We start from the raw sequence: 24,141 nt of genomic DNA, 5'->3' as shown, positions 1-24,141 counted from the left end.
TTTTTGTCTTTGTTTGTTTGTAACTTGCTAGTTAGAATAAATAAATCATCTTTTTTCTTACCTACAATATTATACATAATATTTGCGATTTCTTTTGATCATATCAGACATAGGTCTAGATCATGTAAGTATCGTTTGTCGCTTGACAGAACACCTATTACCTGTTTCTTTGTACTACAGTTTAAGCTTAAGAATTTCAATTAAAGAGAAGACTAACAATAGCGTTGAGAATCTCTGACCCTGCAATGCCGGGCACATACACTATACCAATGTGGACTAATGTACTCTCTGAAAAATAACCTCCGATCCACTCGATATTTGGAGAGCAGCTAGCATAGATAGCTGGCCTGAGGTCACGACTGTATATGTCTAAGGGTACTGATACACGCGTAAAAATAAGTATTCTATCATGATTTCTCTGCACACTCCATCCAATTTTAGGCAACTATAGGCATAATTGCTAGCGCGGGACCATTGGGGAATACCAAGGCCCACACTGAACATTCTTCCCATTGGCTCGCAAATACTTGACTTGCCTCATGACACACCCAATCAGCGGGCCCCAACTAAGCCCGGAGAGCGGTTGGTAAGCAAATGAGCTCATCACTCTTCTTCTAAACTCCCTTTAATCAGCATATAAACTGAAGGTTCGAGAATAATAGACACTATATATGCTGAATGCTTGCCCCTTCGATAGTCTTCATTGCAACTTCACTCGAATTTAATCATGCCTTCCTATCTTATCACTGGTGCCAGTCGTGGTCTGGGAGTTAGTGACTACGTATTTATTTGCTTGAATGGTTGTGGACTAACATGGATAGTTTGAATTTGTTCGGCATCTTGCTCAGGATCCAAAGAATACAGTCATTGGCCTCGTCCGGAACAAAGCTGCGGCTGATGTAAAGGCCAAGGAAGAGGGACTCGATAATGTTCACATGGTCGAGGCTCAGTATACAGATTTGTCCTCCCTAAAGGTGCGCGGACTCATCTGATAAATAAGCATATTATACTCATTCCTTTCAGAAAGCCGCGGAAGTTGTCAAAGATATTACGGCCGGCGGTCTGGACTATCTAATCAACAATGCGGCCATCGTCTCGCACATCAGCGAATTCAAAACTTTTGGTGACTTGTATGTACTGACGCTTCACTCAATGAAGATAGAATGCTGACAATGAACAGTGATGATGATTTCGAGACTCTGGAAAAAGATATCTTAGAATCGCTGGAAATCAACCTTCTAGGCGTTATTAAGACAGTGCATGCCTTTTTACCTCTAATCCGCAGCGGCAACGGCAAAAAGGTTATTGCCATTTCCAGTGGTATGGCCGATATCGACCTGATCAATTCCACCGAAGTAGCTTTCGCCAGCCCGTACGCTATCAGCAAGGGCGCTCTCAATGTCGCTATTGCTAAGTACAACGCCCTTTACAAAAAGGAAGGTATTCTTTTCCTCGCAGTTAGCCCGGGATATGTATCAACCGAGCGAAACAAAGGTATGTCAGAAATGTACTCATATACTGTCATGGATGTACATACTGAATCTCATCTTGCAGTGGAAGCAGCCCCAGAAGATGTTGACAAGGCAAATATTCTTGTGGGCAAGTTCGTCGAGTATGCACCGCACTTCCAGCGCCCCTTGACACCTGAGGAGTCGGTCACTGCTGTCCTTTCCGTCATGAATAAAGCCTCAATCGCGAACGGAGATGGTGGTGCGTTTATCTCACATCTAGGGAACAAACAGTGGCTGTAAGTGGGCTGGGTAAAACCGAAGGAATTAATTGATTTCGGGACGCGTTCATCGTTGTTGAAACTACTATGGTTTTACCATTCAGTGTTTAATGTTACAGTGTATATTTTTGACTTAAATTACCCTGACCCTTCACCGAAGCGATATGCAGGCTACAACGAGTATATATCTAGATATTGGTCGTGGATATTCTCGTGGACGTAGAGACGCTTGGTAATTATGCAGATCTGAACTAGGACGGAAAAGGGAAGTCGATTCATCTTGTTTCAGTGGGCGTATGAAGAGCAAACTAAAGCTCAAATATTCAAAGTCCTATGATATCATGTACTCAATTAACTTAATATAACTGCTGATACAACTGCCGTCACTTGCCGTGGTCTTGGTGTATTATCCCAGAAGGGCAAAAGGTCTTTTTTGCGACCCCTCTTTTGGAGGTGGACATATCTACCAAGAGTTTTAGTGCCTGATTAGAGAGCTCACAGGCTAGATCTTTCATTGGTCTTGGGGAAAATTCCCTCCCTATATCGGGTACATTGAGGGGAAGACTGCGTGACGTGTCACTAGACTTTTAATAGTCTCAGAACCATTGTTTGTGAAAATATAGAAACGCCTTCTGAATTAATTCCAAAGACTTTGCTACTTTTAGTGACAATGAATGAATCCACCACTGTCCTCTTTGTTCCTGGAGCGTGGCACAGCCCTGATTGCTATGATCCCGTCGTGCAACGACTCGAGGCAGCCAAATACAAGACCAGCAAGGTCCATCTGGCCTCGGTGAATCCGCCAACACACTACTTGGACTTCAGCGAAGACGTTGCACAGATTCGCACGCAAATAGAGCACGCAGTGAATGCAGGACAGCATGTGGTGGTGGTTGTTCACTCCTACGGCGGACTACCCTCAAATGAGGCAATTAAAGGACTGGACACGCCAGCAAAAGGGTCTGACTGGTGGTGTCACCCATCTGTTCTTCTGCTGCTCCTTCATTATTCCAGAGGGAGAATCTCTTATCAGTGCCTTTGGTGGCAATGACCTTCCTTGGTTCATGGTGACAGATGATAGATTAGAGGTCAATCCTGCGAATCCAGACAAAGTCTTCTACAATGACTGCAATGCTGCCCAGGTTGAAAGTGCAGTCGCTTCTCTAAGACCTCATAGCTACCAGTGTTTCCACAGTCCCTGCACATATGCGGCTTGGAAAGAGGTTCCAAGTACCTATTTGTACTGCCTTCGGGACGCGGCGATTCCTCTGGCAGTACAGAAGATGATGGTCGAAGATACAGCCAGAGGGTTCGGGATGAAGACGGAAACGGTGGATGCGTCCCACAGCCCGTTTATCAGCCAACCGGATGAGTTGACTGCGGCAATCCGACGGGCTGCTGGGGAGAACGTGTAACTTATTTTGCAGTCACTGTTTGCTCAACAATCGTTTCAGCGAGATTTTCAGCGAGGTTTGCTCGCTGATACTCAAGGTACCTACATAGTAGTGTTGAGTATGTTGAGTGACTGAAAGCAAGCATGCCATGACTTAAATTTTAGGCTCCGACCACCTTTCAGTCCATTATGCTTTTGACATAGATTAATCTTCATAACTCGACAATCTTCAAAATGTACATCGAGAGGGACCACGACAAGTTTATATCGCAGGCAACATTAACGGCCACTTGTCCAGGTTCGTTGGGGTCCCCTACATAACAGACGGGTGCAAAGCCAACCCCGTCCCCTTTGCCACGCGGACAAGCTTACTATCTCAACTTGCGTGGATCCTGAGGTGGCAGTGCTTGTCATAGCAACGGACGGGCCATAACTAAGGAAATCCGACGTCTGATCGGGGCCCCAAAGAAATCATTATTCGCCAAACTGCCGTTATCGAGTCCACGAAAACAGAGCCATTAAAATTTAAAGCCGCCAGTGACGACCTGTGAGAGCAAAGGCGAACATTTCGGGTTGTAACCTGTCTAGATAAAGTCAGAAAAGTTGGTGTTACAATCACCGCGCGCTAATACTGTGCTTCATGGTGTTCTGTCCCTCGCCTTCCGAATACGAGAACTAAAAATAACGTTTTATGTTCTATTGATTTGCTGCTCCATATCTGAGAGAGACCTTCCGGTCGGGCTTCGGTGCTTGGATTCCCATTCCTGGTATAAAGGACTAGGCTAGTGTTGGTAGAAGCTCGTTTGAAGACATGATAGCATTCAACGTATCGACATAAACCCTCCCCTCCGTATTTGAGTCCGAGATTAGGTCATGTTGCACCCACATAGATTCAATCATTGCCTGTATAGCGTACAGCCTCCGCTGATTAGATCGATTGTGTGTCCTTTCCAAGATAGAAAGAATGAGCTCCCGTTGGGTATCAGTGTGCGCTTCACATGCTATGAAAAAAAGTGGGAATGGTCGCTCGCATATGACCAACTCCCGAAGGAGGTCAAAAGCTTCACCAGACCATCTTGCCACTCGTATGCTATCAGGGTTTCTTTTCAAAACACGCTCAAAATAGATCAACCCTGCCAGTTGATAAAGCTTAGACATCTTGCTTCCGCGGTTAACTTCCTCTGAAATATTTGTCCCCGCGAAGCACGTGGTATCTTGCTTGAGTACCATTAGGTCGTGTTCAATAGAATCGAGAGAACCTTGGTCATCGTCAGGGTGTTTATAGGACATTTCACTATCGAATTGGACTTCCGACATTCTGGCGATCAGATTTATCATCTCCAGCGAGCATCCAAAGATGCTGATAACCTGTCAATTCTATTAGCACAATCCAATGGGAGGAATTGCTCTCTTACTTGATCATTTGCCACAGAAGCTAGAGTCGAAGCCATACCCGGGACCTTGAAGATCGATGCATTTTCTGCAGACTGTACCTTCCAATGTCTCGAAGCGAACTTTCCAAGAACATCATGATAATGCACCCAAAGTACAAGAAGATCGAACTCTATCAGCTTGGGGTGTCCTCCATCGCAAATTTTGTGGAGCATGCTCTTAGCGCCGGACAAATATAACGGCCATTGGAAGGAGCTCTCTGATGGCAAAAATATCTTATCTTGTTAGTAGTGCTTAAACAATAGAAGCGTGCAAGATACCTCAAATGCGCAGAGTAGCATGCCCACGGCGACATGCTGGTAAATCTCCCTTGTCCCGGTAGTGAGCCCATTCATGGATGCGGCCAAAGAGTTAAGAGCCGCCACCTTTAGTTGAAGAGACTCTTTGCCGTGTCCATGACGGTATAATGATGCTAGGGCCAATATTGCTCGTAGGACGGCCATTGAAGCGGGCGAATCGTCGGAGAATGAGAGCTGAAATAGTAATTTCCAAAGCTTATAGCCATCCGATACAATTGGGGCCAATGAACTGACTACTTCCGTCATAACTAGATCAAAAAAATTAGCTCAGTCGGCATTATTTGATAGTTAATCCGTACAGAATGACAGCAGATAGTGCCCATCGCCCATTGCTGGCTGCGCATATGTCAAGTTCGAAGATGGAAGAATCCACATGCTGGGACGTGGTATTCTTCCTTGATTAAGTAACGACCAATAAAGTCAGTAACATAAACTCGGTGGACAAACAGGTTCAAAAGCAGTCTGAACAACGGACCTACACTTCCTGGACACTGCAGATAATGTGTCTCAACATCCATCATCAACGTATTGATGAAATATGCAGATTTGCTTTCATTTGACCATTCTGGCGGACTTCCCTGAATTGGGCAATGAATAGATCTACTGGAACCATTCGCTGGCCAACTCAAGCGTAGGCCATACCCCTGGCAGTTACGGAACGACGCTGCGCAGTTCCGGCATCCCGGACGGCCCATATCACAGGATATCTTTCGCTCTGAGATAAAGTCAGAGTCCCGGTAAATCAAATTACAGTCTGCTTTGAATAAAAGCAACGTGTGCTATCTTACCGCGACATGTCCAACACCTTCGCTTTGATGGAGGTCCGACACGATAGGGTCGTCGTTGCTTTGCGGTAGACATTCTGGCAGAGCGCATTGCTCAAGGAAGTATGAATTGGAAAAGGGTTCACAAGAGTAAATTGACTGTGAGTGTTGTGCATCAGAACTCCTTCCGACAAAGAAAGGAAGTGCCGCAAGGCTGACCTTATGCCCAGGTGGGGCCCGTCCGTACTGTCACGATCTGTACTGTATCCGTCCAATTGGAGGTGTAAATGACTCTGTATTTCATTACCCCTATTTTCCACTATTTATGGGTCCATTCTAGTTACTAAGCTATGCCGTCGGATCATCTATAGACCCGGTTTCATGCAGTATTCGTAAGGTAATTGCGACACGTACTATATTCTACGCACGTGATATCAGGATGACCAAGATTTTGGTTGAAAGGGCCATTTTGGGCAGTGAATTTACCCTCACTTAGCGTTGGGGTGTAATATATTCTCGAATACTCGGCGAATGGGGATGACTATAATAATGAACCACTGTTCGGATAATGTGCGTAAGCACGAGAGACTATTTCTTCCAACAGACAAAAGTGACGCATCACTCTGTATGATCTTACATTTTGTGGTAGAGATCTGCTAGACATTACATCGGTTTTATCTCGATGGATTGATTTTGACGTATCTTGTACCACATTCGTGTATGCGCACATTTCTGATATATGCGTCTATTGTCTTTTCCCCTTTGAAAACATTTGGTTCGCACTTTTATATCAATGCGATGTCCTTAATTGGTTAAAAGCTCTGTGTAACTTCTTACCACTCTACCGGGACTTGTGTCCGCGTTTTCCCTGATTTGAGTCCCGTTATATGTTATCCTGATCATGCAGACCATATCCTAGACTTGCTATGTAATATTGCACTGATCCGCCTCGGCACACCAAGTCAGCAACTGATATCTATCTTTCGGAAAACCCCTCTGTTGGATTGTTCCCCCACGCCCCTGTAAGGACAAATACTATCAATTAGCAACCGGTCTAATTTAGATCCTGCTTAATGATATCCGCCGCCTTTTCAGCAACCGCAAACACGGTCGCCTGGATATTTCCCCTTGGCACCAAGGGAAAGATACTAGCATCAACGACACGAATATTGGCCGAACCATACACCCTCAAGTGAGAATCCACAACTCCTCCATCTTCCCGTGGCATCATCGCACAAGATCCACTAACATGGTACATAGACAAGGCGAGCTCCTTACAGAGCTCTTGCACCTTCCCCAAGTCCGTCAGGCGCTCCGGTGTATGAAGACGCTCGCCACCCTTCTTCAATAGCGATGCCAATGGCTCCGTCTCTGCAATTTTGTCCATGTACATATTATGACGCGCATGTAGCTCCAGATCAACGGGGTGACGAAGAATTCCATGATCAATGACAGGAGCAGCTTTGGGGTCAGAAGACTGGATGTGAACGGATCCCCGTGAGAGAGGATAGCTGAGCATAGAAACAAGGCTAATGAAGAAACCTGGATGTCCGAGGCCGAAGATACGTTTCGGTTCTCCTTCTCGCGGTAGAAGCTGGAATGGTGCTAGAACGTATTGAGCGGTGGGCTCGTCAGGGTTTTGGAGGAGACTGTGCAATGCCTCGTATTGCTTCTTGTGTGTCTGGGAGAGGCTAGGGCTGTCCAATGATTCTTGCAGCTGCTGGAGTAAGTGATTTCGCTCATCTTCAGGTGTGTCCACCAGCGGCATGAATGCTGAGATCAAGGGGACCATGCCGAGAGGCCCTGAGCCATCCTTCTGATAGGCGGCCATTGCGGCAGCGGCTATTGCTGGGTCCCTGGCCATATCGCCTGATGGCATACCATCTGCAACTTCATACCCAAGCGAGATCATGCCGTGGTCCTGTAAGTTCTCTCCAACGCCGGGGTTATTGATAAGAGTTGGAATGCCGTGGGATTGGAGGAGGGTCTCATCTCCAATTCCTGACAGCTCCAGGATCTGAGAGGATTGTGTTGTTCCGGCCGCAAGGATAACCTCCTTCGCAACCGAAACTGTATACACAATCGAACCCTTGGTGAATTGAACACCAGTGGCAGCAACTTCCTCCTCACTTTTCTTCTTCTCCATAATAATCTTTTCCACCAAAGCGCCAGTAACAACCCGAAGGTTCGACCTAGCTTGGACTTCCGGTCCCAGATACGCAGCCGCGGAATGGCTTCTGGTATGAGTAACCGGATCCACAGCACCAGGGCCCAAGAAGGGACCAGTACAAGCCCCGTTAATAGGATCCTCATCCTGCGGATATCCAAGAGTCTTAAAGGTATCCATCCACGCCGCATGATACGGCATATACTGGTCCCCAAAAGACACTTGGACGGGACCAGTACTTCCCTGATCTTGCTGGTCATATTTCATACCCTTGAAAAATTCACGGTTGTCACTCGAAGGAGGTGCAGCTGTGTGAAACTTGCGGACATACGGAGAAAATCCGTCCCAGCCCCAACCGGGGTTGCCCAGCTTTTCCCAGGCATTCATTCCGGAACGAGAGGGATAGATAATCATTCCTAAATTAATAGCGGAGGAGCCTCCCAAGGTGCGACCTTTAGTTGCCAATAGTTTGCGCCCATTGAGTTGCTCCTAATGTATATTAGCAAGGCTCGGGAGGGGGATATTCTGGAGTTGACCGCGATGTAATTTGTTGGACATACCTGGGAGGAGGATCGGAAGTTCCAATCGAAGTCCTCGTCTTCAAACGTCGCCGGTCCCAAACCCGGGACGGTGATGCGAGGGTCAGTGAGACGGTTTGTACCCGCTTCCAGGACGAGCACCCGGACGTTTGGGTTCTCAGTGAGTCGGTTGGCTATGACAAGGCCAGCAGTTCCCCCTCCGACAACCACAAAATCGTAAGTGGCATTCTCGAGTCCTGCAGAAGACTCGGTGTCAAAAGATGCCATGGTGAAGGATTTTAGCAGTATATGTTTTGCATACGGGAAAAAAATCCAAAAACAAAAATTGCACAGGATTGGAGCAGTATAAGTGGCGGGGCGCTGAATTATGCTACCCTTTATCATTCCATTGCACGCACCACTTAATTGAGCCCCTGAATGTCGCGTCGAATTTGCTCCTGAGCTAGCAGAAATCAACCAATCTGCTCGCGATTTAGGTATGTCCTAGTAACGGTGGTGGGCCGCGACGACACGTGTCGCACTGGAACCATGAAAGGAATCCTTCGTCCTTCGAGTCTCGGTCAAAAGCCGGTGGCGCGAGGGTAGGGTTGGGGCTGAATCTTAAGACCAAGTGTGACCATGAGTATTGAAAGGACAAGGTGCCAATTCGGGATAAGTTAATTAATGTGGTCGATTTTCGTCCCATTATCCCAACATTCGATTATCTTTGATTTCCATCCAATTTCCCAAAGGTTCCTTGGTCGACGACGGGAAGAGCCGATATTTTGCCCCCACTGCGGAATGCTTTCCCCGAAGCATTGCGCTAACCTGCATGGCGTCTGCCCAACGTCCACGTCGTAACCACTTCTGGTATAGATTTACTTAAGGACATGGAAACCTTCCCATATATTTAGCATGCCCCTTCGCTACCATGGTCTTGCGACTCTCTCCATTCTGAGCGGTGCACGGTACCCGATTGAAGAGGAACAACACGATATTATGGACTGCGTGCAAAAGATGGCAGGGACATTGTCGTCGTGATGGTAGACTTTGGGGCCATTGCCATGATGTCGACAGGTCTTGGGATTGTACCCCGGAAAATGAGAAACGTCAGCTTCGGGCTGGATGATTACTTCATGGTGATTGCGGATGAGCTCTCGAGCGATACTGTGCAGAAAGCCGTAACCGATCAAGCTCATAGTGTATGATAATAGTGTCGACCGTGGTGGTTGTATATTAGGTTCAACAATACAATGATTTATGGTAATATTTGATTTTTTTTACCTGTGATCGTCATTCTATTGTTTCCTTGTGCTGGGTACCCTATTTTGCGCAGTCCATAAAGCCCTGCAGGGGCTATGTTATATCAAGAGCAATGCTGCAAATATGGATGTGATAATGATGGAGCTTTTTGAGCTGTCCATTGTCAAATCCTTGACCTAGTTTCGGTTAGCATCCGATATTTTCGGTGTCGCGGTCTGAATACTTTCTATATAATCCCCCACAGCCAACTCTCTTCCTTCTCTAACGCTTGCCGCCGTGCTATTCTATTTATTGCGCTGTGGCGTTTCCCCCCTGCTTTTCATTTTCATGCTGGTGGCACGTGTGATTCGGGTAGTACTGCTTGTTTTAAACTCCAGAAAGCCATTTAATGATTTTCCGAAGTCTCAAGAGTGCACATGTTCATGTCATGTTCACGTTACCTGTTTTCTGCGATTACTGTGATGAGATGTGATCATAGACTTAATTCGTTCAATCAGTACATCGGATTATTATTACAAAGCTTCATATCATCCTTGGTGGTTTTGTTCTTCTTGCGCTTTTTGCTTTTTCCTTTCTTTGGCTTCTGCATCTGCCTGCTTCCACGAGCCCTCGTAATGGTGTGTCACAAGCGCATCGCCTTGGTCTGTAGGGTATCCGTTTTGAGACGCAGCGAATGAAACCCCCGGCATAATCAGCACATCACCGACCAACTTTGGATGTTTGATGCCCGAGAAATCGCGGTCATCCACAGTTCTGTTTAGCAATTGTCCTAGACTTTCCAAGATCGCGATAGTCATGATCTTGGGTCCAGTCACATTCACAACATCTTTAAACATCTCCAAAGTGATACCGGCGATAGAAACGTTGTTGGCCTGGGCGATCTCCTTCAACTTGTTGATGACAGCGTTAACGATCACAAGTAGATTGCGAGATGATGGCTGCGCTGCAAACACCCAGTTGCAGAATTGGGATGCAACTTCAGCTTCCGGGCCCCGATATGCAAAGTCGAACTCCAGGCCGACAATCATGTCAATATTGTGATCCTTGTACTCCAAGGGCACCCAATCAGAAAGTGGTTTCTCCAATGTGACATCTAAATCACTCCAGTACCCGCCCTCAGCGAGAACAATCAAATAACGAAGAAGATCTGCCCGTAAAATTGGAATTGAGAGTGTTTCGATGACCTCGACAATATCTGGCCGTGTCTCCTCGTAGTAGGCGCGAACAAACGCCTCACCGGAGCGATCGGTAAGCAATTCTTGGCGGCACGCCGGAGTTGTGCGCGACCAGCTGTTGACCCATTGGCGTTGGTTTTCCGATATATCGTCTGTCTTTGCGGAATGCCAGACTTTATCCGGAATGTTAGAAATTGAAGTGTTGGTGTTTGAATAGTGAAATTTGGATTTGTTGGGCGAAGGGTCCTCAGGGATTTGTGGAGATTGAGCTGAACCCGAGTCGCCGGTCGCAATCGCTCCTGAGGAGGGGTTGGGATTGGGGATGACCTTGTGTATCGGCTTCCAGTCCGCATAGAAAGCACACAAGAGTGTAAGAATAACGACAACAGGGACTGCCAGGCGCAAGGAGCGCGAAGTGTTTAAATTGGTGACCGATAACATGGTGTGGGGGCCCCTCAGGACATATGTTGAGGGGAGAAAGAGATAACCGCAAAAGCAAAAGCGAGAGTGAGAAAATGAAGGCTGAACGCAGTATAAAAATGGATGGACACGAACGATGAGACAGAGAAAAATAAGAAAGAGGCGAAATGAATCCTTTGAGGATCAGCACGTTTAGCGCTTAGGGGAACTGCGGTTAAATCGGTCGGGATCTCCGTTTGTGATCCACTGGTCCAGGCTTATCGGAAAGTGCCTCTGGAGGGTTAAGTGCATTAGGGCGTGGAATTTAGTGGGAGTTAAGTGGTTGGAATACGCCGTTCTGATCTGCCGGGTCTTAGTGGCGGTTATTGAAATCCCCTGATTGGCCTGACGCTACAGCCTCATGGACAATGCATTGCATCGCTATCGTATACAGCCAAAATAGCAAGCAGAGGTTCGCGTGTTCTTGAGACCCTTGTCCGGCGGCTAACTCAGTGAGTTGTATCCCGGGCATCAATCCGAATAAATTACCACAGGTACCCTTTTCCTTTGCTCCACGCGACATTCCATTTTCCGAGATTCAGAGACGATCTTCTAGATTCAATGAGGTCGAATTCTTTCGCACCATTTTCAGCATGGCTTATGCTGTTGAGCAGCATGCTTTGGTGCCATGGGGTTATGGGTCAGAGTAATTCTGTGAACATTTCGATACAGAGTGACCCTCATTTCATCGGATGGTATAAGGGACCATCAACCAGTAAGTACACGTCTACGATCGATCTACCCACAGTTTTGTACCGGACTGAGCTTATCTTCCTCCAGCCCAGGCATTAATGGACCCTGAGACTTGGACTACTTCTGGGAACTATGCGCGCGGTTGCTCAAAAGGTGTCTGCGGATATGCCACGGACTGTAGGGGCAATAGTATCACCTATGATGATGGTAAAACGTCTTCGTGGTGAGTTTTCAAAAGAGAATTATCCCAGCCATTGAAGCAGAAGACTGACCTTTTCTCTCTTGTCACGTCTAGCAATGTATGCCGTACCATGACCATCTTCCAATCAGCACCATACGCATCACCCTCGGCTAGCAATATATTTTGCGCAGAGTATTGGCTTGCCTTCACTGTCTTTCGTGAATTAGCAGTATCAACCACTAGCTCAGGTATTTGTCCAACTTAGAAAGCGAATGACGGGTCGATTCTGATTACATCTCCAGACTCTTCCACTATTTCCACATCGTCCCGTACAAGCGCACCATCTACCACCACTTCATCCGCGACTGGCTCACTCTCAAACAATTCCCCAACAACGGCCGCACCCACAGCCAGTTCATCCACCACAGCTGTCCAAGCCGGGGATTCGCAAACCGTGACAGGAACACAACCTAGTCAGAGTAAAGCCTGGATTGCAGGAGCTGTAGTCGGCTCAGTTGCAGTGCTCGCCATAATTGCAGGTCTCGTTGGATGGTTCTTATACCTCCGAAAGAAAGCGCTGCAATTATCCGCAAAGGAGGAGTCTACCATGAGGCAGAGTCTTCCTTACCAGCAGAGCCTTTACAAGGCACCTCAAGAAATGGATACGGTGTCCAATCCATTTGTACATGAGCTGAGCTCGTACGGTCACAAATGAAAGAGCTGTGATGGATTTTTGAGACTGAGCTTGTTGAAAGGCCAATGGTATGGCGAACACGACGCAAATATCACACTGGACATGACTAACGACAGTACTATTTCTGTATCTTATTCTAGAGGAAATAACTCTATGATGTGGACGATGGAGCGGTCATTTGGCTTTTTTTGTTTCTGCTGGAAATATCTTTGAAGCTTTGCTTTTTTTACTAGTGTGAGTTAACCTTAAATGCATACAACATCATTTGATGATAGAGCAACTAGTATATGTGGATCACATCAATTGTTACTTGGATCCGGAGTGCTTATAGTATCGGAACCTGTTGGGCTTCGTAAACCTAAACAATGCTCGAGTATCATACATGCGACAGCTTTGGAAGAGTGGACGCCCATTCATAGGTGATGCTATATCTGAGGCTAAAACATCAGCCACAGCAGACAGTTGACTCGTTTGCTACACTTGTCTGCTTCCCATCACTTTCGTGTAACATAACAATGTTAGCTATACAATGAACCGTAGCCGCAAACACAAGAGGTACTCACCCAGAACTAATGGTCTCCCACGTAAAGATAAACGAGCCAATATATGCACCAATGAAGATACAGATAATGAAGTACCCATTGTAATACATCGCAAGGCTTACAAAAATTAGTCATTGGAGTCACACAAGTCAAGACTTAGAAAAAGAAACTCACAGCATAACAAAGTACGCCACAGCAAATTGACACATATGCAGCAAAGCTCGAACCATCTGTTGAAAAACCGTAGGCCTAAACCCAAACGATGGGATTTTTGCAGAAGAAGCCTGGTTTGTTTCCGTCGCCGCAACCTTTGATTTGTGCTGTCTCAAAAGAAGACGGTCGTACTCTTTTCCCAATCGGCGAAGGAACTCCAGGCAGATAACGAGACAGATAACGCCAATACAAGAACCTGCGAACATTCCTCTGGAGGTTATGTGCCATGATTTGGCGATGAAGCATGTATCGACTGTGTTCCAATTCCATAACATCTAGAAAAGATAGGATTAGAATGGTGTCATGTACCAAATGGGTGTATAAATGGTGGCTTACTGAAATCTTGCATGAGTGACCGCCGCCGCCCATGTCCATACTCATACTCGAAGCGGAAGAGGTCGCGGCCGGTGTGGCAGATGTGGTAGTGCCCATTGACATATCCATGATGACGGTTGAAATAAACAGAAATGGGTCTTGGAGGGACTGTAAAACGGCAGCGGCAATAATATTAATATACCCGCTATAAATTCGCAGCTTAAAGAAAAAGGTCAGAGCGCAACATGTGTCAGACAATAGTATGTAATACTGGGCGCCAATATTGGCGTTGAGCAGGAATGAGCATGTTTAATGCCAAGGACTACAGGTCACCTCTTTCGCCGTTCCGAAGTTGCACAAGGTGTCCACCGTCCGGAGTTTCTATATTGGACCATTCTTAAAAAGACAACATTCGCATCTGCTCGGATCTGGACGGAGCTGAGAGAACCGTTAACTATGGCGAAAGACAGCACTCTTTCTCGTGACCTACACTCTTGTAAGAGTCTTGGTACGTTACATGATGGAGTCTTCTATGTCTTTTTAATATTCATAATACACCGAACATTGCTTTCCAAATCACCGATTCCACTATTACTAGCGACTGAACAAGTGTTGTTTAATACCTGGTTGAATATTAGCAGGGTCCAAGGAGATCAAATGATAAGCAAAGACTCACGAAAAGTTCTCAGTGTGGAGCCAAACCTCCCGCGCAAAATTATTCTGCTTGGCAAGAATTCTATACTGAGCAGACGAAACAGCCTCACCCACATCGTGGGTCATAGACGAAGGCCCACACACCACAACACCGACAGAGACACCATCCTGTCCAGCAAAATCCCGAATTAACGCCGGCAGATCTGGACGACCAGAAAAGAACTTGACGCCAAACATCTCAGTGGTAGATGTCTCCCTAACAGCCCCATTGGTGGTCTTTTCATCCTCTTTCAATTTCAGATGAGGAAGCACCGTTTCTGTCTCCATCTTTGTCTCCATAACCTGAAGCTTGGCATGCGTCTCGTGGATGTGAACAGAAATACCCGGGATAACGCCTTCGTGGGAATTTCGCAGTGCCATGTCTTCCAATGCCTGAATAAACCATGCGCGCATCCCAGGATCTCTGGTAGCAACTACCACCTTCATTTCAGCTTTGCCCTCATGGAAGGAAGAAAGTCGGACAAAGTCCTCCAGCATGGAGAGTGTGAAGCCGGCACCGGCACCACCACCGATAATGAGGCTTTTGTCAGAGTCTGCTAGCTTGTGCTCGGGAATTCCTCCGTACGGACCATCTAGCAAGACAGGAACTTGCACACCCGGATTCTTTTGCGCCAAGCTCATCAGTCGGCCGGTTAACCCACCACGCCGCTTAACATAGAACACCAGTTGGTTTTTCTTGTTATTCTGCGGTAACGAGCAGATGGTAAAGGGATGTGCGGTGAATGCGTGAACACCACACGTCAAGAATCGAAGGAAGATATGTTGACCGGGCGCCCAATGCATCTTTGTATCGATAGTAATGCGGAGCGTGTCATCCGTTTCGGGTACAAGGCTAGCCTTGTGTCTGAAGCCGTGCTCGATATATGTTTTGCACTGGGAGTATAGCCAGCAGAGGCTGTAAATAACTGCTGTTGCGATGAAGTAGTCCCAGGATGACATGCGGAAGTCACAGTGGAAGAAGAAGAAGATCACGAAGACGAGTGCCATGAAGTAGTGTGTTGCTTTGAAGAATTCGTAGTACCGGTTTCTAATTAGGGATAGCTGTTAGCAACTGTTAGATCTCTGTTGAAGGAGAACGTACCGGATCCAAGGAATAGACATGAATGTCAGCCAAGCTTGCGCTATAAGTGCGACCACACCTGTCACCCAGACTCCGCCTTCGCTCCACGATGCAACAAGATCGCCTTTCCAGGCGTGGAAGACAATGAAAGGGAAGGTGTGAATTAATGCCAGGACGAACATTGCCCATGCGACCCAATTGTGCCATACGTTTAACTTTTCGTGGGAGATACCTGTTAATGCCGTGATGGGGTTTGCCTTGGCACCTAGGACACTGTCAACTGGTTAGCTTTCTCGATGTCACCAGGTTGAAGGTATGGTTCTCACATTAGGAACGGCATGCAAGCATGAGCTAAGAATCCAGCACGAGTAGCAATGGGAGGAGAATTTCCGAAGCTGATTTCCTTCGTGTTAGGCCAATAGTATGGACGAGGGCCAAGGGTCATGGCTGTATATGCAGCTCTGATTAGCAACAATTGTCCTCCAGAAGGGTTAGGGCGGATAGGTCACTCACCAAAGAAGAAAACCGCACCGGCAGCCCCAAGCAAGCAAACACCGAGAGAATGTGTGTTCCATCCACCAAATCTCCAGCTCTTATAGGAAAGGAAGCGAAACGCCGCTACGAGACGCGACCATATCGACTTTTTCCTTAGGCCTTGTGGTGCAGCTTTGGATACGATATGTGAAACTGTGAAAAGGATAATCGCAACCAGAAAGAACGCAACCGTTGGCAGGGCATATCGATGATCGGCTTCATACCAGAACACCCAGTAGCTGGTCTTGAGTGCGCACTGCTCTGGAGTCATCGTGCATTCACCTGCATCGCGACTAGAGTGTAGCATGACAGGCTGGTCCAGCCATGGGACCATACCCATGCTTGATTCCATCTTCATCGTTGCGGTATTGCTGAAATTCTGCTACCACATCCGTTGGAGATCAACAATCGTTCTGCGACAGTGTTATAACCAAAAAGATGAAACCTGTCTCGCGCGGATATCATTCGCGTTTACTAATACCTGTCCCGCTCGATCACCTGCGGGTACCCTCCCCTGTGTAAGACCAAGAGGATCAAATGATATCTGAAATGATTGGATTAGAACATGCTCAAATTGCCCGCGCTGTGCGTATGCAGTAATGTGTAGGGGCTTCGGAAAGGTCCGAGCCATGGATCTCAATGGGGCCGTTGTGATTCGCCGAAATGAGTGAGGGAGTATGAGAAGGTTTTGATATAAGCGCATTAGCGGACCCACCGATATACGTCAATTCCCTCAACTTTGCGAGGTTTTCCCCTTAATCTTTGAAATCTTTGACCCGCGTGGACCACGTTGTCCGCGTGGGAACTTGGGTGTCACGGTCCGTGGGTTGACACCCAAGGTTCTTTTCGCTTGTTCCCGATCACCTTTTTAGTACATGTACTCCCCTCTTTGACTCATATAGGTCAAAATAGCCGTTTCTCTGTTTCTTTCTTATAGCGTAATTTCTCTTCGTCCTCGGTTCACCAATTGAATAGCCAAAATGGACATGTCAGACATGTCAACGACAATGTCCATGGCGACAACAACGGGCATGTCCATGGCAACATCAACCTCATCATCCATGTCCGGCATGTCAGGCATGTCCGACATGTCCATGTCAATGGCCGACATGGCAATGACCTTCTTCGTCTCCTTCAAAACACCTCTCTTCTCCACCGAGTGGACACCGGGCACGCAAGGCCAGTACGCCGGTACATGCATCTTCATCATTGCGCTAGCCGTTATCATGCGCGTTCTTCTGGCCGTCAAGCCGATCCTCGAGGGTCGCTTGTGGACGGATAGCATTCACGATCACATACTTCATGATCATTCGAACCTTGAAGCTGGCAAGTCAGCTCGGGCTCCCTCCGGGGTCCGGATGAGTGCGCAGGAGATCGGGAGCCGGTGGGCATCGTGGCGTGTGAACCCTGCTGCTGGTCGGGCGACATATGAGGTTGTTCTTGCTGGTATCGCTTATCTATTGTGAGTTCTATCTCTCCACTATCATTCGAGTTAACCAGCCTGGAATGCGGTAGCTGACGGTGCGACAGAATGCTTGCGGTGATGACGATGAACGTGGGTTATTTCATGTCGGTCCTTGGGGGTGTTTGGTTAGGAACTTTCATGTTGGGGAGTGTGGCGGCCGATAGTAGATGGATGCATTGTTAGGAAAGCTGAGACAAGGACCGTAAGGCTCTTAATAATACCAGGTACTTGGAATCTGACTCCAATCAAGCCGTAGTTGCCAGATGGGAGATAGGCAATATTGCTAGATGGCCATGTCCAACCACAGGTCATGGGGTCAGCAGCAAACAAGTCAAATAATTGACAAACTAAGCTCTAATCGACGCGTCCTGATTATCTCATCAGCTAAATTTCCCCCTCCCAAAGTTGGGAGTTCATCACCAAATAGCCACGTCTTCCCAATTAGGAACGAGGACGCGACTTGCAGCCTCAAGAGCAAACACTCCAAAAAGGTTAAAAAACCTTAATATTGGCCAGACGCGTTTTTATGTCAGCCCATCGTATTTCTCCCTCCCAAAGATTGGAAAATGTCGCCAAATTGCCACGCCAGCCTAAAAAGGAAATCCGGGGTAAGCAAACAAGCCAAACTCTTTGAACAACTTGAATTCTCCTCAACGCGACAGAAGATGTAAAGACGTGTCTCACATGTGACCTCTAAATTTTCCCATTCTCAAGTTGGGGAAAAGTCGTCAGTCGCCCACATTGCTCAGTACGGGGGATTTCTTCTCACACCAAGGCCGTTAATTAGATGTGTCTGCATATCTTTCCTCACTACCCAAGGCTATCATGCTCTTCCTTGGCAATTGCTGATTTCCATGGCTGAGGTCATGGACATGTTTCTATTTTCCCACCCTTATGTACGGACAGTGATGTGGTTGTGCTAAAAAAAGAACCACGATATTGACGACGTCATTGGCCAATGCCCCGCTAAGCCACCCACCGCCACATCGGTCCATTTATCAACATCAGCATCAACGTCAACATCAACACACCTCAATTATCAATCATGTCTCCCCACGAAGGACTAGTTCACCCCAAGGAATACGACGTCAAAGATAGTAATGTGGAGCTAATCGGATCCGACCTCGATCACCGCGTCAAGTACAACTCCGCCGCCAGCGAGCCAGCCTGGAACAACGGCAAGATCGGCCAAGAAGCCGGGCTCTACATCTGGCGCATTGAAAACTTCGAAGTCATTCCCTGGCCCAGGGAAAAATTTGGCCAATTCTATGACGGAGACAGCTTCATCGTGCTGCACACGTACAAAGTCGGCGACGACAAATTAGGCCATGACATCTTTTTCTGGCTCGGCAACAAGACTACCCAGGATGAAGCCGGTACCGCCGCTTACAAGACCGTCGAGTTGGATGAGTTCCTTCACGGTGCTGCGACCCAGCATCGTGAGGTGCAGCAGGCCCCCTCGGATGAGTTCTTGGCGCTGTTCCGTCACATCTCTATCCGGTCTGGTGGTGTCCGGTCTGGGTTTACACATGTCGAGCCTGAGGCTAAGGAGGATATCCTGACGCTTCTGCGGATCTTCAAGCACCCTGGTGCTGGCCGGATTGATTCGCTCATCGTGCATGAGGTCGAGCCGACCTGGCAGAGCCTCGATGAGAATGATGTCTTTGTTTTGGACAAGGGCGACAAGATCTGGGTTTGGCAGGGGAAGAAGTGTAGCCCGATGGAGAAGGCGAAGGCTGCGCAGGTGGTCAATGATATGACTCTTGCGAAGCATGTTGATGTTGAGGTCCTCTCGCAATTGGAGTCGAGGTCGAAGCTCGTTGTCGATTTGCTCGGTGGGAAAGACAAGGCTCCGTCTACTTTGGAGGCGCCGAGACCCGGTCGTTTTGGGAAGAGGTCAAGCGAGGCCAGTGCTGGTTCTCCGTCGCGCAAGCTGTTCAGACTCAGTGATGCCTCGGGCGACTTGTCCTTTGATCTTGTCAAGGATGGACAGCGTGTCAACCGGTCCGATTTCGATGGAAAGGATGTCTTCCTCTACGATACTGGCAGCACACTCTGGGTTTGGCAGGGATCTGAAGCTAGTGCGAGCGAGAAGGCTATGTGGCTCAAGGTTGCTCAGTTCTATGTCCGCAAGATTCAAGAGAGCGTGCAATCTTCCGAGGCATACCTCAAACCTATCTCCAAGGTTTCCCAGGGCCATGAAAGCCCCGCGTTCTTGAAGGCCCTCGAGGTCTAAACCTATACATACGATTACTGTGGCATATGAATGAAATCAACAATATCATATCATACAGCTTCCCCAATGTGTTACCCTATGAGCTTTCACGAAGTGATGCGTCTAGCCTATACATATACGTAATCCTCAAAGCAGCTCAGAACCCTCACCCCCCTTATCCAACGCATCAGCCTGCTTCCGCAGAACATCAGACCGGAATCTCCGGAACGCAGTCTCAATCCTCTTCTTGCTCTCCGGATCAGCCGAGATACCCCGGCTTCCACTAGCCGCACCACCAGCAAACCCTACGTACCCGAGACAACCGTTAAAATGCCTTCAACTCTGAAAAATATGGAATGGAATACCAACCAAGTTCACCACCCAAAAGCAACCCACCAGCGGAAGCAAAGAAATAAGTCGCAAAGTCACCCAAAGTAGTAGGTTTCAACAACGGCGTAAGATCAGGAACGGACTCTGCAACGCACATCAGCCCACATTGTTCCCATCCCATCCCATGCCATCATCCAAATCAAAATCAAAATCGAACAAAATCTATTCCAACATACCAGTTCTCCCATCCTCAAAAATAACCTTAATAGGCTTCTCCTGCGCACGCATAGCTGAGAAAATCGCCTTGCGAGTGCTGCGCAGCCGAATCGCAGCGAGTAACCCCAGACTCACACCAACGGCTGATCCAACGGTTGTCCAAAGAGAGACTGAGGAAGCGGCTGCTTTTAGTTTTTCGCGGTCGTTCGGTTGGAGGTCGTTTTGCATGTGTTCGTCAGCGAGCTTTGCTAGCTCGTCTGAGCGGTTTTGGCGGAGGATAGCGAGTGAGTCAGACATATTGGTAGGTATTGAGGAATTGATGATTTTATGAGTGTTGCTTTTTGTGCAATTGCTGGAAAGAGAGGAATTTGTAGCTTGAGGAAATTCAAAGTGGTAAAGGTGACGTCATTGATCTGGAACTGGGCTTGGAGCTTGGACCTCGGGATTCGGAAGTATGCGAGTCTAGACTGGCGATTTTAACCATTACATATGGACATTGAGCGTACTTAAATCAAAGAACTTTGAATAACACAAAATAAGTCATAAATGGCATGAATTGGGATTATCGTGAAACGGTGTTTGCGATTATATCTCGAAGTTGATCGGGATCTATTCCGTTTGGCCGTCCTGCTATCTCCCCTCGCAGGTATATTTCGGGATTAATGGGGTGAATGATCGAGGTTTGATTTTTTGATACATAGTAATGTGCATGTCTTCTCATGCATTGTCGTTTGTTCTATCTTGTGGTGTAGCCTCTGATATGCTGTTGGTGACTTTGCCGCGAGTATGTTCTGTGCCATGAGACTAGCTCGGCGTCACCCCTTGACGTGTAGGAGCGATATCAGCGATAAGATTGCATTGATGGGTTCTGTCAGCGACGCCAGCTCTCCTAGCGTTGGCTAGTGTTGGGGCAAATTTCGGAGGACAAAAATGTCAGATCTTTTAATATTTTCACCGGTGAAAAGGTGATATCAACGGGGAATGCGATCCCTATTCAGGTATAGCATTGCACGATCTATATTTTGGGATCTCGGCTTCTCGAGGAGCGTCGACATTTGTGGAATGCGTAAGCGTTTGGTCAATAGTTCGTTGATTCCGTGTTTTTCTCCAATTATCAGTTGTATTCACAACGGCCATATTGATTAACCGGTAGTGCTCAGCACTCTCAACCCCCAAAATGTTTCATATCTCAGGCATCCAAATTCTCAAGAGTCAAAATTCAACCGCTTTTAGGCGTGAGTCGAACAATACTTCGCGCCGCTTCTTCAAAATCCGCCTCAACAAATAAATTGTCCAATCCCGATTCCTCAATCTATGATCCGAGTCAGCCATGAAAGCAATATACTCCAACCTGCAACATTGACTCACCAATTTCAATCCTTTGTCACTATTCGTACCCTGCAGCCGGACAACAACAGGGACCTTGAAACCTCCAATCTCCTTCGCAGCAGCAACAATCGACTCAGCGATCATATCACAACGCACAATGCCTAGGAACATATCAGCCAACCACCTTCCCGATGCCTGAAGAAAGCATATACTCACCACCATAAATATTAACCAAAACCCCTTTAACCCTCGGATCCCTCCCCAAAATACGAAAAGCCATAGCCAAAGTTTCCTTCGTAGCCCCACCCCCAACATCCAAGAAATTAGCACACCTGCCCCCAAAAAGTCCAATCAAATCATTCGTCGCCATCGCAAGTCCCGCCCCATTAACAATATTCCCAATATCACCATCAAGCCGCACATAAGAAAGCCCCAACTGCGCCGCCTCAAACTCCTCCTGCTCCTCAGGGGACCGCTCCTCCAACCCAAAAATCTCCGCCTGTCGGTATCGCGCCGAATTATCAAAATGCAACTTCGCATCCAAACAAACAAAGTCCCCTTCCTCGGTTCGCACAAGCGGATTCAATTCTAACAGCGTTGCATCTGTCTCCCTGAATAATTTCACCATTTGTTGCAGGATGTGTCTCACCCTCCCCATTTCTGAATCCGAGAACCCGAGCTCGGCTTGTATATAAGCGTCGATTTCATCGGTCATACCGGTTCCGAGGTTAAACCATAATCGGTGTAGACTGTCGATGTTCGATTCTATGTTTATTCCGCCTTCATCTGATATCAGGAGAACTGGGGAGGAGTGTTTTCGATCGAAGGTCATTGCTAGGTAGTATTCGTGCGATATGGTTACCGCTTTGTAGATGTATAGTTTTGAGACGGGAAGGCCTGGTGGTGGGGTCTGGTCTGTTTTCAGGTTGTGACCGAGCATTTTCGTTGCGTTTTCGAAGGCTTCGCCTGGTCTGCAGAATTTGGTTAGGTCGGGGCTGGTCTCTTGTGTGTAGTTGATTCTTAGAACTCACGTCTTGACGATCCGGACACCACCTTTGCCATCGCTGTCGTATGTTCCTTTTCCGCGGCCGCCCGCTAGGATTTGGGCTTTTATTACCGACGGTGCATCTGATTTGGTTCAAGGTTAGTTTCTATATAGCCGAGTAGACTTGGATGGGAGATGGACTCACTGATATCGATAACGACATTCTTAGCTTCCGCCGCACTTGTAACTACGAACCCGTTCGGTACTGGGAGTTGGAACTACCCAATGTGAGTATTGTAGTTTGGCAGGACGGGTATAGACCATACATCCTTGAGCAATTTGTGTGAGTGATGTTCCAATAGACTCAGTCGTCTGATTTGCGTAAATGGGGCGTGGTGCTGTTTTAGGGTGGTTGATACACCGGGTCTGAGGATGTGGGATTCGATGGGGGAATGGATTTGTTGGATGAGACGTGTGAGGGAATGCCGAGTGTTCATGATGGGTTTCATTGAGTGATCGTTTCCATATGTGAAGATCGGATTCCGTATGTGTAGAGTGGAGGTCACTTTATGAAGGTCGACATTACACGGGTCATGACATCAGCATGTCTCTTTTTACTTAGTCTGGGGGCCCGGGGTTGGAGGATAACTTTATTTGGAGCGTGGATCGCGTGACATGCTAAGATATCCACTATAGCTCGAAACGGGAGCTATTTGGTCATTGGTCAGTGGCAAAGTAGCCGAATGTTATCTAAAAAAATGTGTTATCTCCATCTTAGGGTCTTGTATGTATAAGCCTAGAACTAAGTTATCAGGCGAAACATTTCATTCTGCAAACCCGAAATGACTGAATTATGCACTAATCCAAAAGAGACCCTTGAACAGCCCGAAAACGTTTACCAGAAACTCGCGCTAAATCCATAATGAAATACCATATAGATACAAGTGGTTTTCACCTCTTCCCTCCCCAGTACCTTTCTTTTTATACCTTAATAATTAGAAGGCCAATTACCAGTCCACCTAACAGAATGTTCATCTTCATCATCAATAGCAACAACCATCCAAACACCAACCTGCCCATTATTCGCCAATAAAGGCGTACAATGAATCCAACGATTGCGGCCTTGATGTAAATTTGGTCACCCACTTGATGCGCGCCGTGACACTCCACCCGGCCATCATGGCGTTCAGTATATTATCGCGTTTGGCGCCTGAGTCACCGATGCGGTTTAGGAAGAAGGATTGGAGCATCCCCGGGATTTGGAGGGAGGGGGATGTGAAGAGGATGCGGAGGGAGGGGTATGGGCGGACGAGGAGGTACTGTATCATTGTTAGTTATTTGGATACCAGGCGACGTGGTGGGATTGGACCGTACGTGTTTGTAGACACCGGCCAGGGAAAGACTGGGAGCTTGAGTTAGTGTGGGATTTGACTGGG

The 24,141-nt window shown here is 47.3% G+C and overlaps 11 protein-coding genes across 11 annotated transcripts; 5 read left to right on the top strand and 6 right to left on the bottom strand.

Moving 5' to 3' along the window:
- Positions 1-727: 727 nt before the first annotated feature.
- PENARI_c006G05265 (uncharacterized protein) lies at positions 728-1,751 on the top strand (the record flags this gene model as incomplete). The annotated part of the gene is made up of 5 exons (XM_022630333.1): positions 728-769; positions 822-974; positions 1,024-1,130; positions 1,181-1,494; positions 1,555-1,751. The coding sequence occupies 5 exons, from the start codon at positions 728-730 to the stop codon at positions 1,749-1,751; spliced, it is 813 nt and encodes a 270-aa protein (XP_022489514.1).
- An 859-nt stretch (positions 1,752-2,610) lies between these two features.
- PENARI_c006G11408 (alpha/beta fold hydrolase) lies at positions 2,611-3,144 on the top strand (the record flags this gene model as incomplete). Its single annotated transcript, XM_022630630.1, has 1 exon — positions 2,611-3,144. The coding sequence occupies one exon, from the start codon at positions 2,611-2,613 to the stop codon at positions 3,142-3,144; it is 534 nt and encodes a 177-aa protein (XP_022489731.1).
- Positions 3,145-6,691: 3,547 nt separating this feature from the next.
- PENARI_c006G02340 (GMC family oxidoreductase) lies at positions 6,692-8,610 on the bottom strand (the record flags this gene model as incomplete). The annotated part of the gene is made up of 2 exons (XM_022630203.1): positions 6,692-8,293; positions 8,365-8,610. The coding sequence occupies 2 exons, from the start codon at positions 8,608-8,610 to the stop codon at positions 6,692-6,694; spliced, it is 1,848 nt and encodes a 615-aa protein (XP_022490025.1).
- Positions 8,611-10,112: 1,502 nt separating this feature from the next.
- PENARI_c006G03807 (uncharacterized protein) lies at positions 10,113-11,201 on the bottom strand (the record flags this gene model as incomplete). Its single annotated transcript, XM_022630269.1, has 1 exon — positions 10,113-11,201. The coding sequence occupies one exon, from the start codon at positions 11,199-11,201 to the stop codon at positions 10,113-10,115; it is 1,089 nt and encodes a 362-aa protein (XP_022489630.1).
- A 611-nt stretch (positions 11,202-11,812) lies between these two features.
- PENARI_c006G04025 (uncharacterized protein) lies at positions 11,813-12,808 on the top strand (the record flags this gene model as incomplete). Its single annotated transcript, XM_022630279.1, has 5 exons — positions 11,813-11,842; positions 11,892-11,934; positions 12,000-12,135; positions 12,208-12,341; positions 12,396-12,808. The coding sequence occupies 5 exons, from the start codon at positions 11,813-11,815 to the stop codon at positions 12,806-12,808; spliced, it is 756 nt and encodes a 251-aa protein (XP_022489936.1).
- Positions 12,809-13,232: 424 nt separating this feature from the next.
- On the bottom strand, positions 13,233-13,986 carry PENARI_c006G09112 (copper transporter family protein; the record flags this gene model as incomplete). Its single annotated transcript, XM_022630519.1, has 4 exons — positions 13,233-13,284; positions 13,351-13,446; positions 13,504-13,817; positions 13,879-13,986. 4 exons carry the CDS (start codon positions 13,984-13,986, stop codon positions 13,233-13,235), a joined length of 570 nt encoding a protein of 189 aa, XP_022490014.1.
- Positions 13,987-14,473: 487 nt separating this feature from the next.
- On the bottom strand, positions 14,474-16,523 carry PENARI_c006G02222 (uncharacterized protein; the record flags this gene model as incomplete). Its single annotated transcript, XM_022630199.1, has 5 exons — positions 14,474-14,480; positions 14,534-15,598; positions 15,653-15,904; positions 15,958-16,078; positions 16,145-16,523. 5 exons carry the CDS (start codon positions 16,521-16,523, stop codon positions 14,474-14,476), a joined length of 1,824 nt encoding a protein of 607 aa, XP_022489834.1.
- A 622-nt stretch (positions 16,524-17,145) lies between these two features.
- Positions 17,146-17,631, top strand: PENARI_c006G09599 (copper transporter family protein; the record flags this gene model as incomplete). The annotated part of the gene is made up of 1 exon (XM_022630551.1): positions 17,146-17,631. The coding sequence occupies one exon, from the start codon at positions 17,146-17,148 to the stop codon at positions 17,629-17,631; it is 486 nt and encodes a 161-aa protein (XP_022489896.1).
- A 1,044-nt stretch (positions 17,632-18,675) lies between these two features.
- Positions 18,676-19,866, top strand: PENARI_c006G08014 (gelsolin family protein; the record flags this gene model as incomplete). Its single annotated transcript, XM_022630469.1, has 1 exon — positions 18,676-19,866. The coding sequence occupies one exon, from the start codon at positions 18,676-18,678 to the stop codon at positions 19,864-19,866; it is 1,191 nt and encodes a 396-aa protein (XP_022489987.1).
- A 126-nt stretch (positions 19,867-19,992) lies between these two features.
- PENARI_c006G09744 (uncharacterized protein) lies at positions 19,993-20,688 on the bottom strand (the record flags this gene model as incomplete). The annotated part of the gene is made up of 3 exons (XM_022630558.1): positions 19,993-20,150; positions 20,215-20,319; positions 20,412-20,688. The coding sequence occupies 3 exons, from the start codon at positions 20,686-20,688 to the stop codon at positions 19,993-19,995; spliced, it is 540 nt and encodes a 179-aa protein (XP_022489659.1).
- Positions 20,689-21,610: 922 nt separating this feature from the next.
- Positions 21,611-24,033, bottom strand: PENARI_c006G05923 (uncharacterized protein; the record flags this gene model as incomplete). Its single annotated transcript, XM_022630366.1, has 6 exons — positions 21,611-21,703; positions 21,760-21,881; positions 22,129-22,691; positions 22,752-22,848; positions 22,911-22,983; positions 23,848-24,033. The coding sequence occupies 6 exons, from the start codon at positions 24,031-24,033 to the stop codon at positions 21,611-21,613; spliced, it is 1,134 nt and encodes a 377-aa protein (XP_022489892.1).
- Between the last annotated feature and the right edge of the window lie 108 nt (positions 24,034-24,141).

The sequence above is a fragment of the Penicillium arizonense genome (genome assembly GCF_001773325.1).
Source record: "Penicillium arizonense strain CBS 141311 chromosome Unknown PENARI_contig006, whole genome shotgun sequence".
Taxonomy (NCBI): domain Eukaryota; kingdom Fungi; phylum Ascomycota; class Eurotiomycetes; order Eurotiales; family Aspergillaceae; genus Penicillium; species Penicillium arizonense.
The sequence above is the reverse complement of the archived record's forward strand: the minus strand, read 5'-3'. Positions and strand labels throughout refer to the sequence as shown.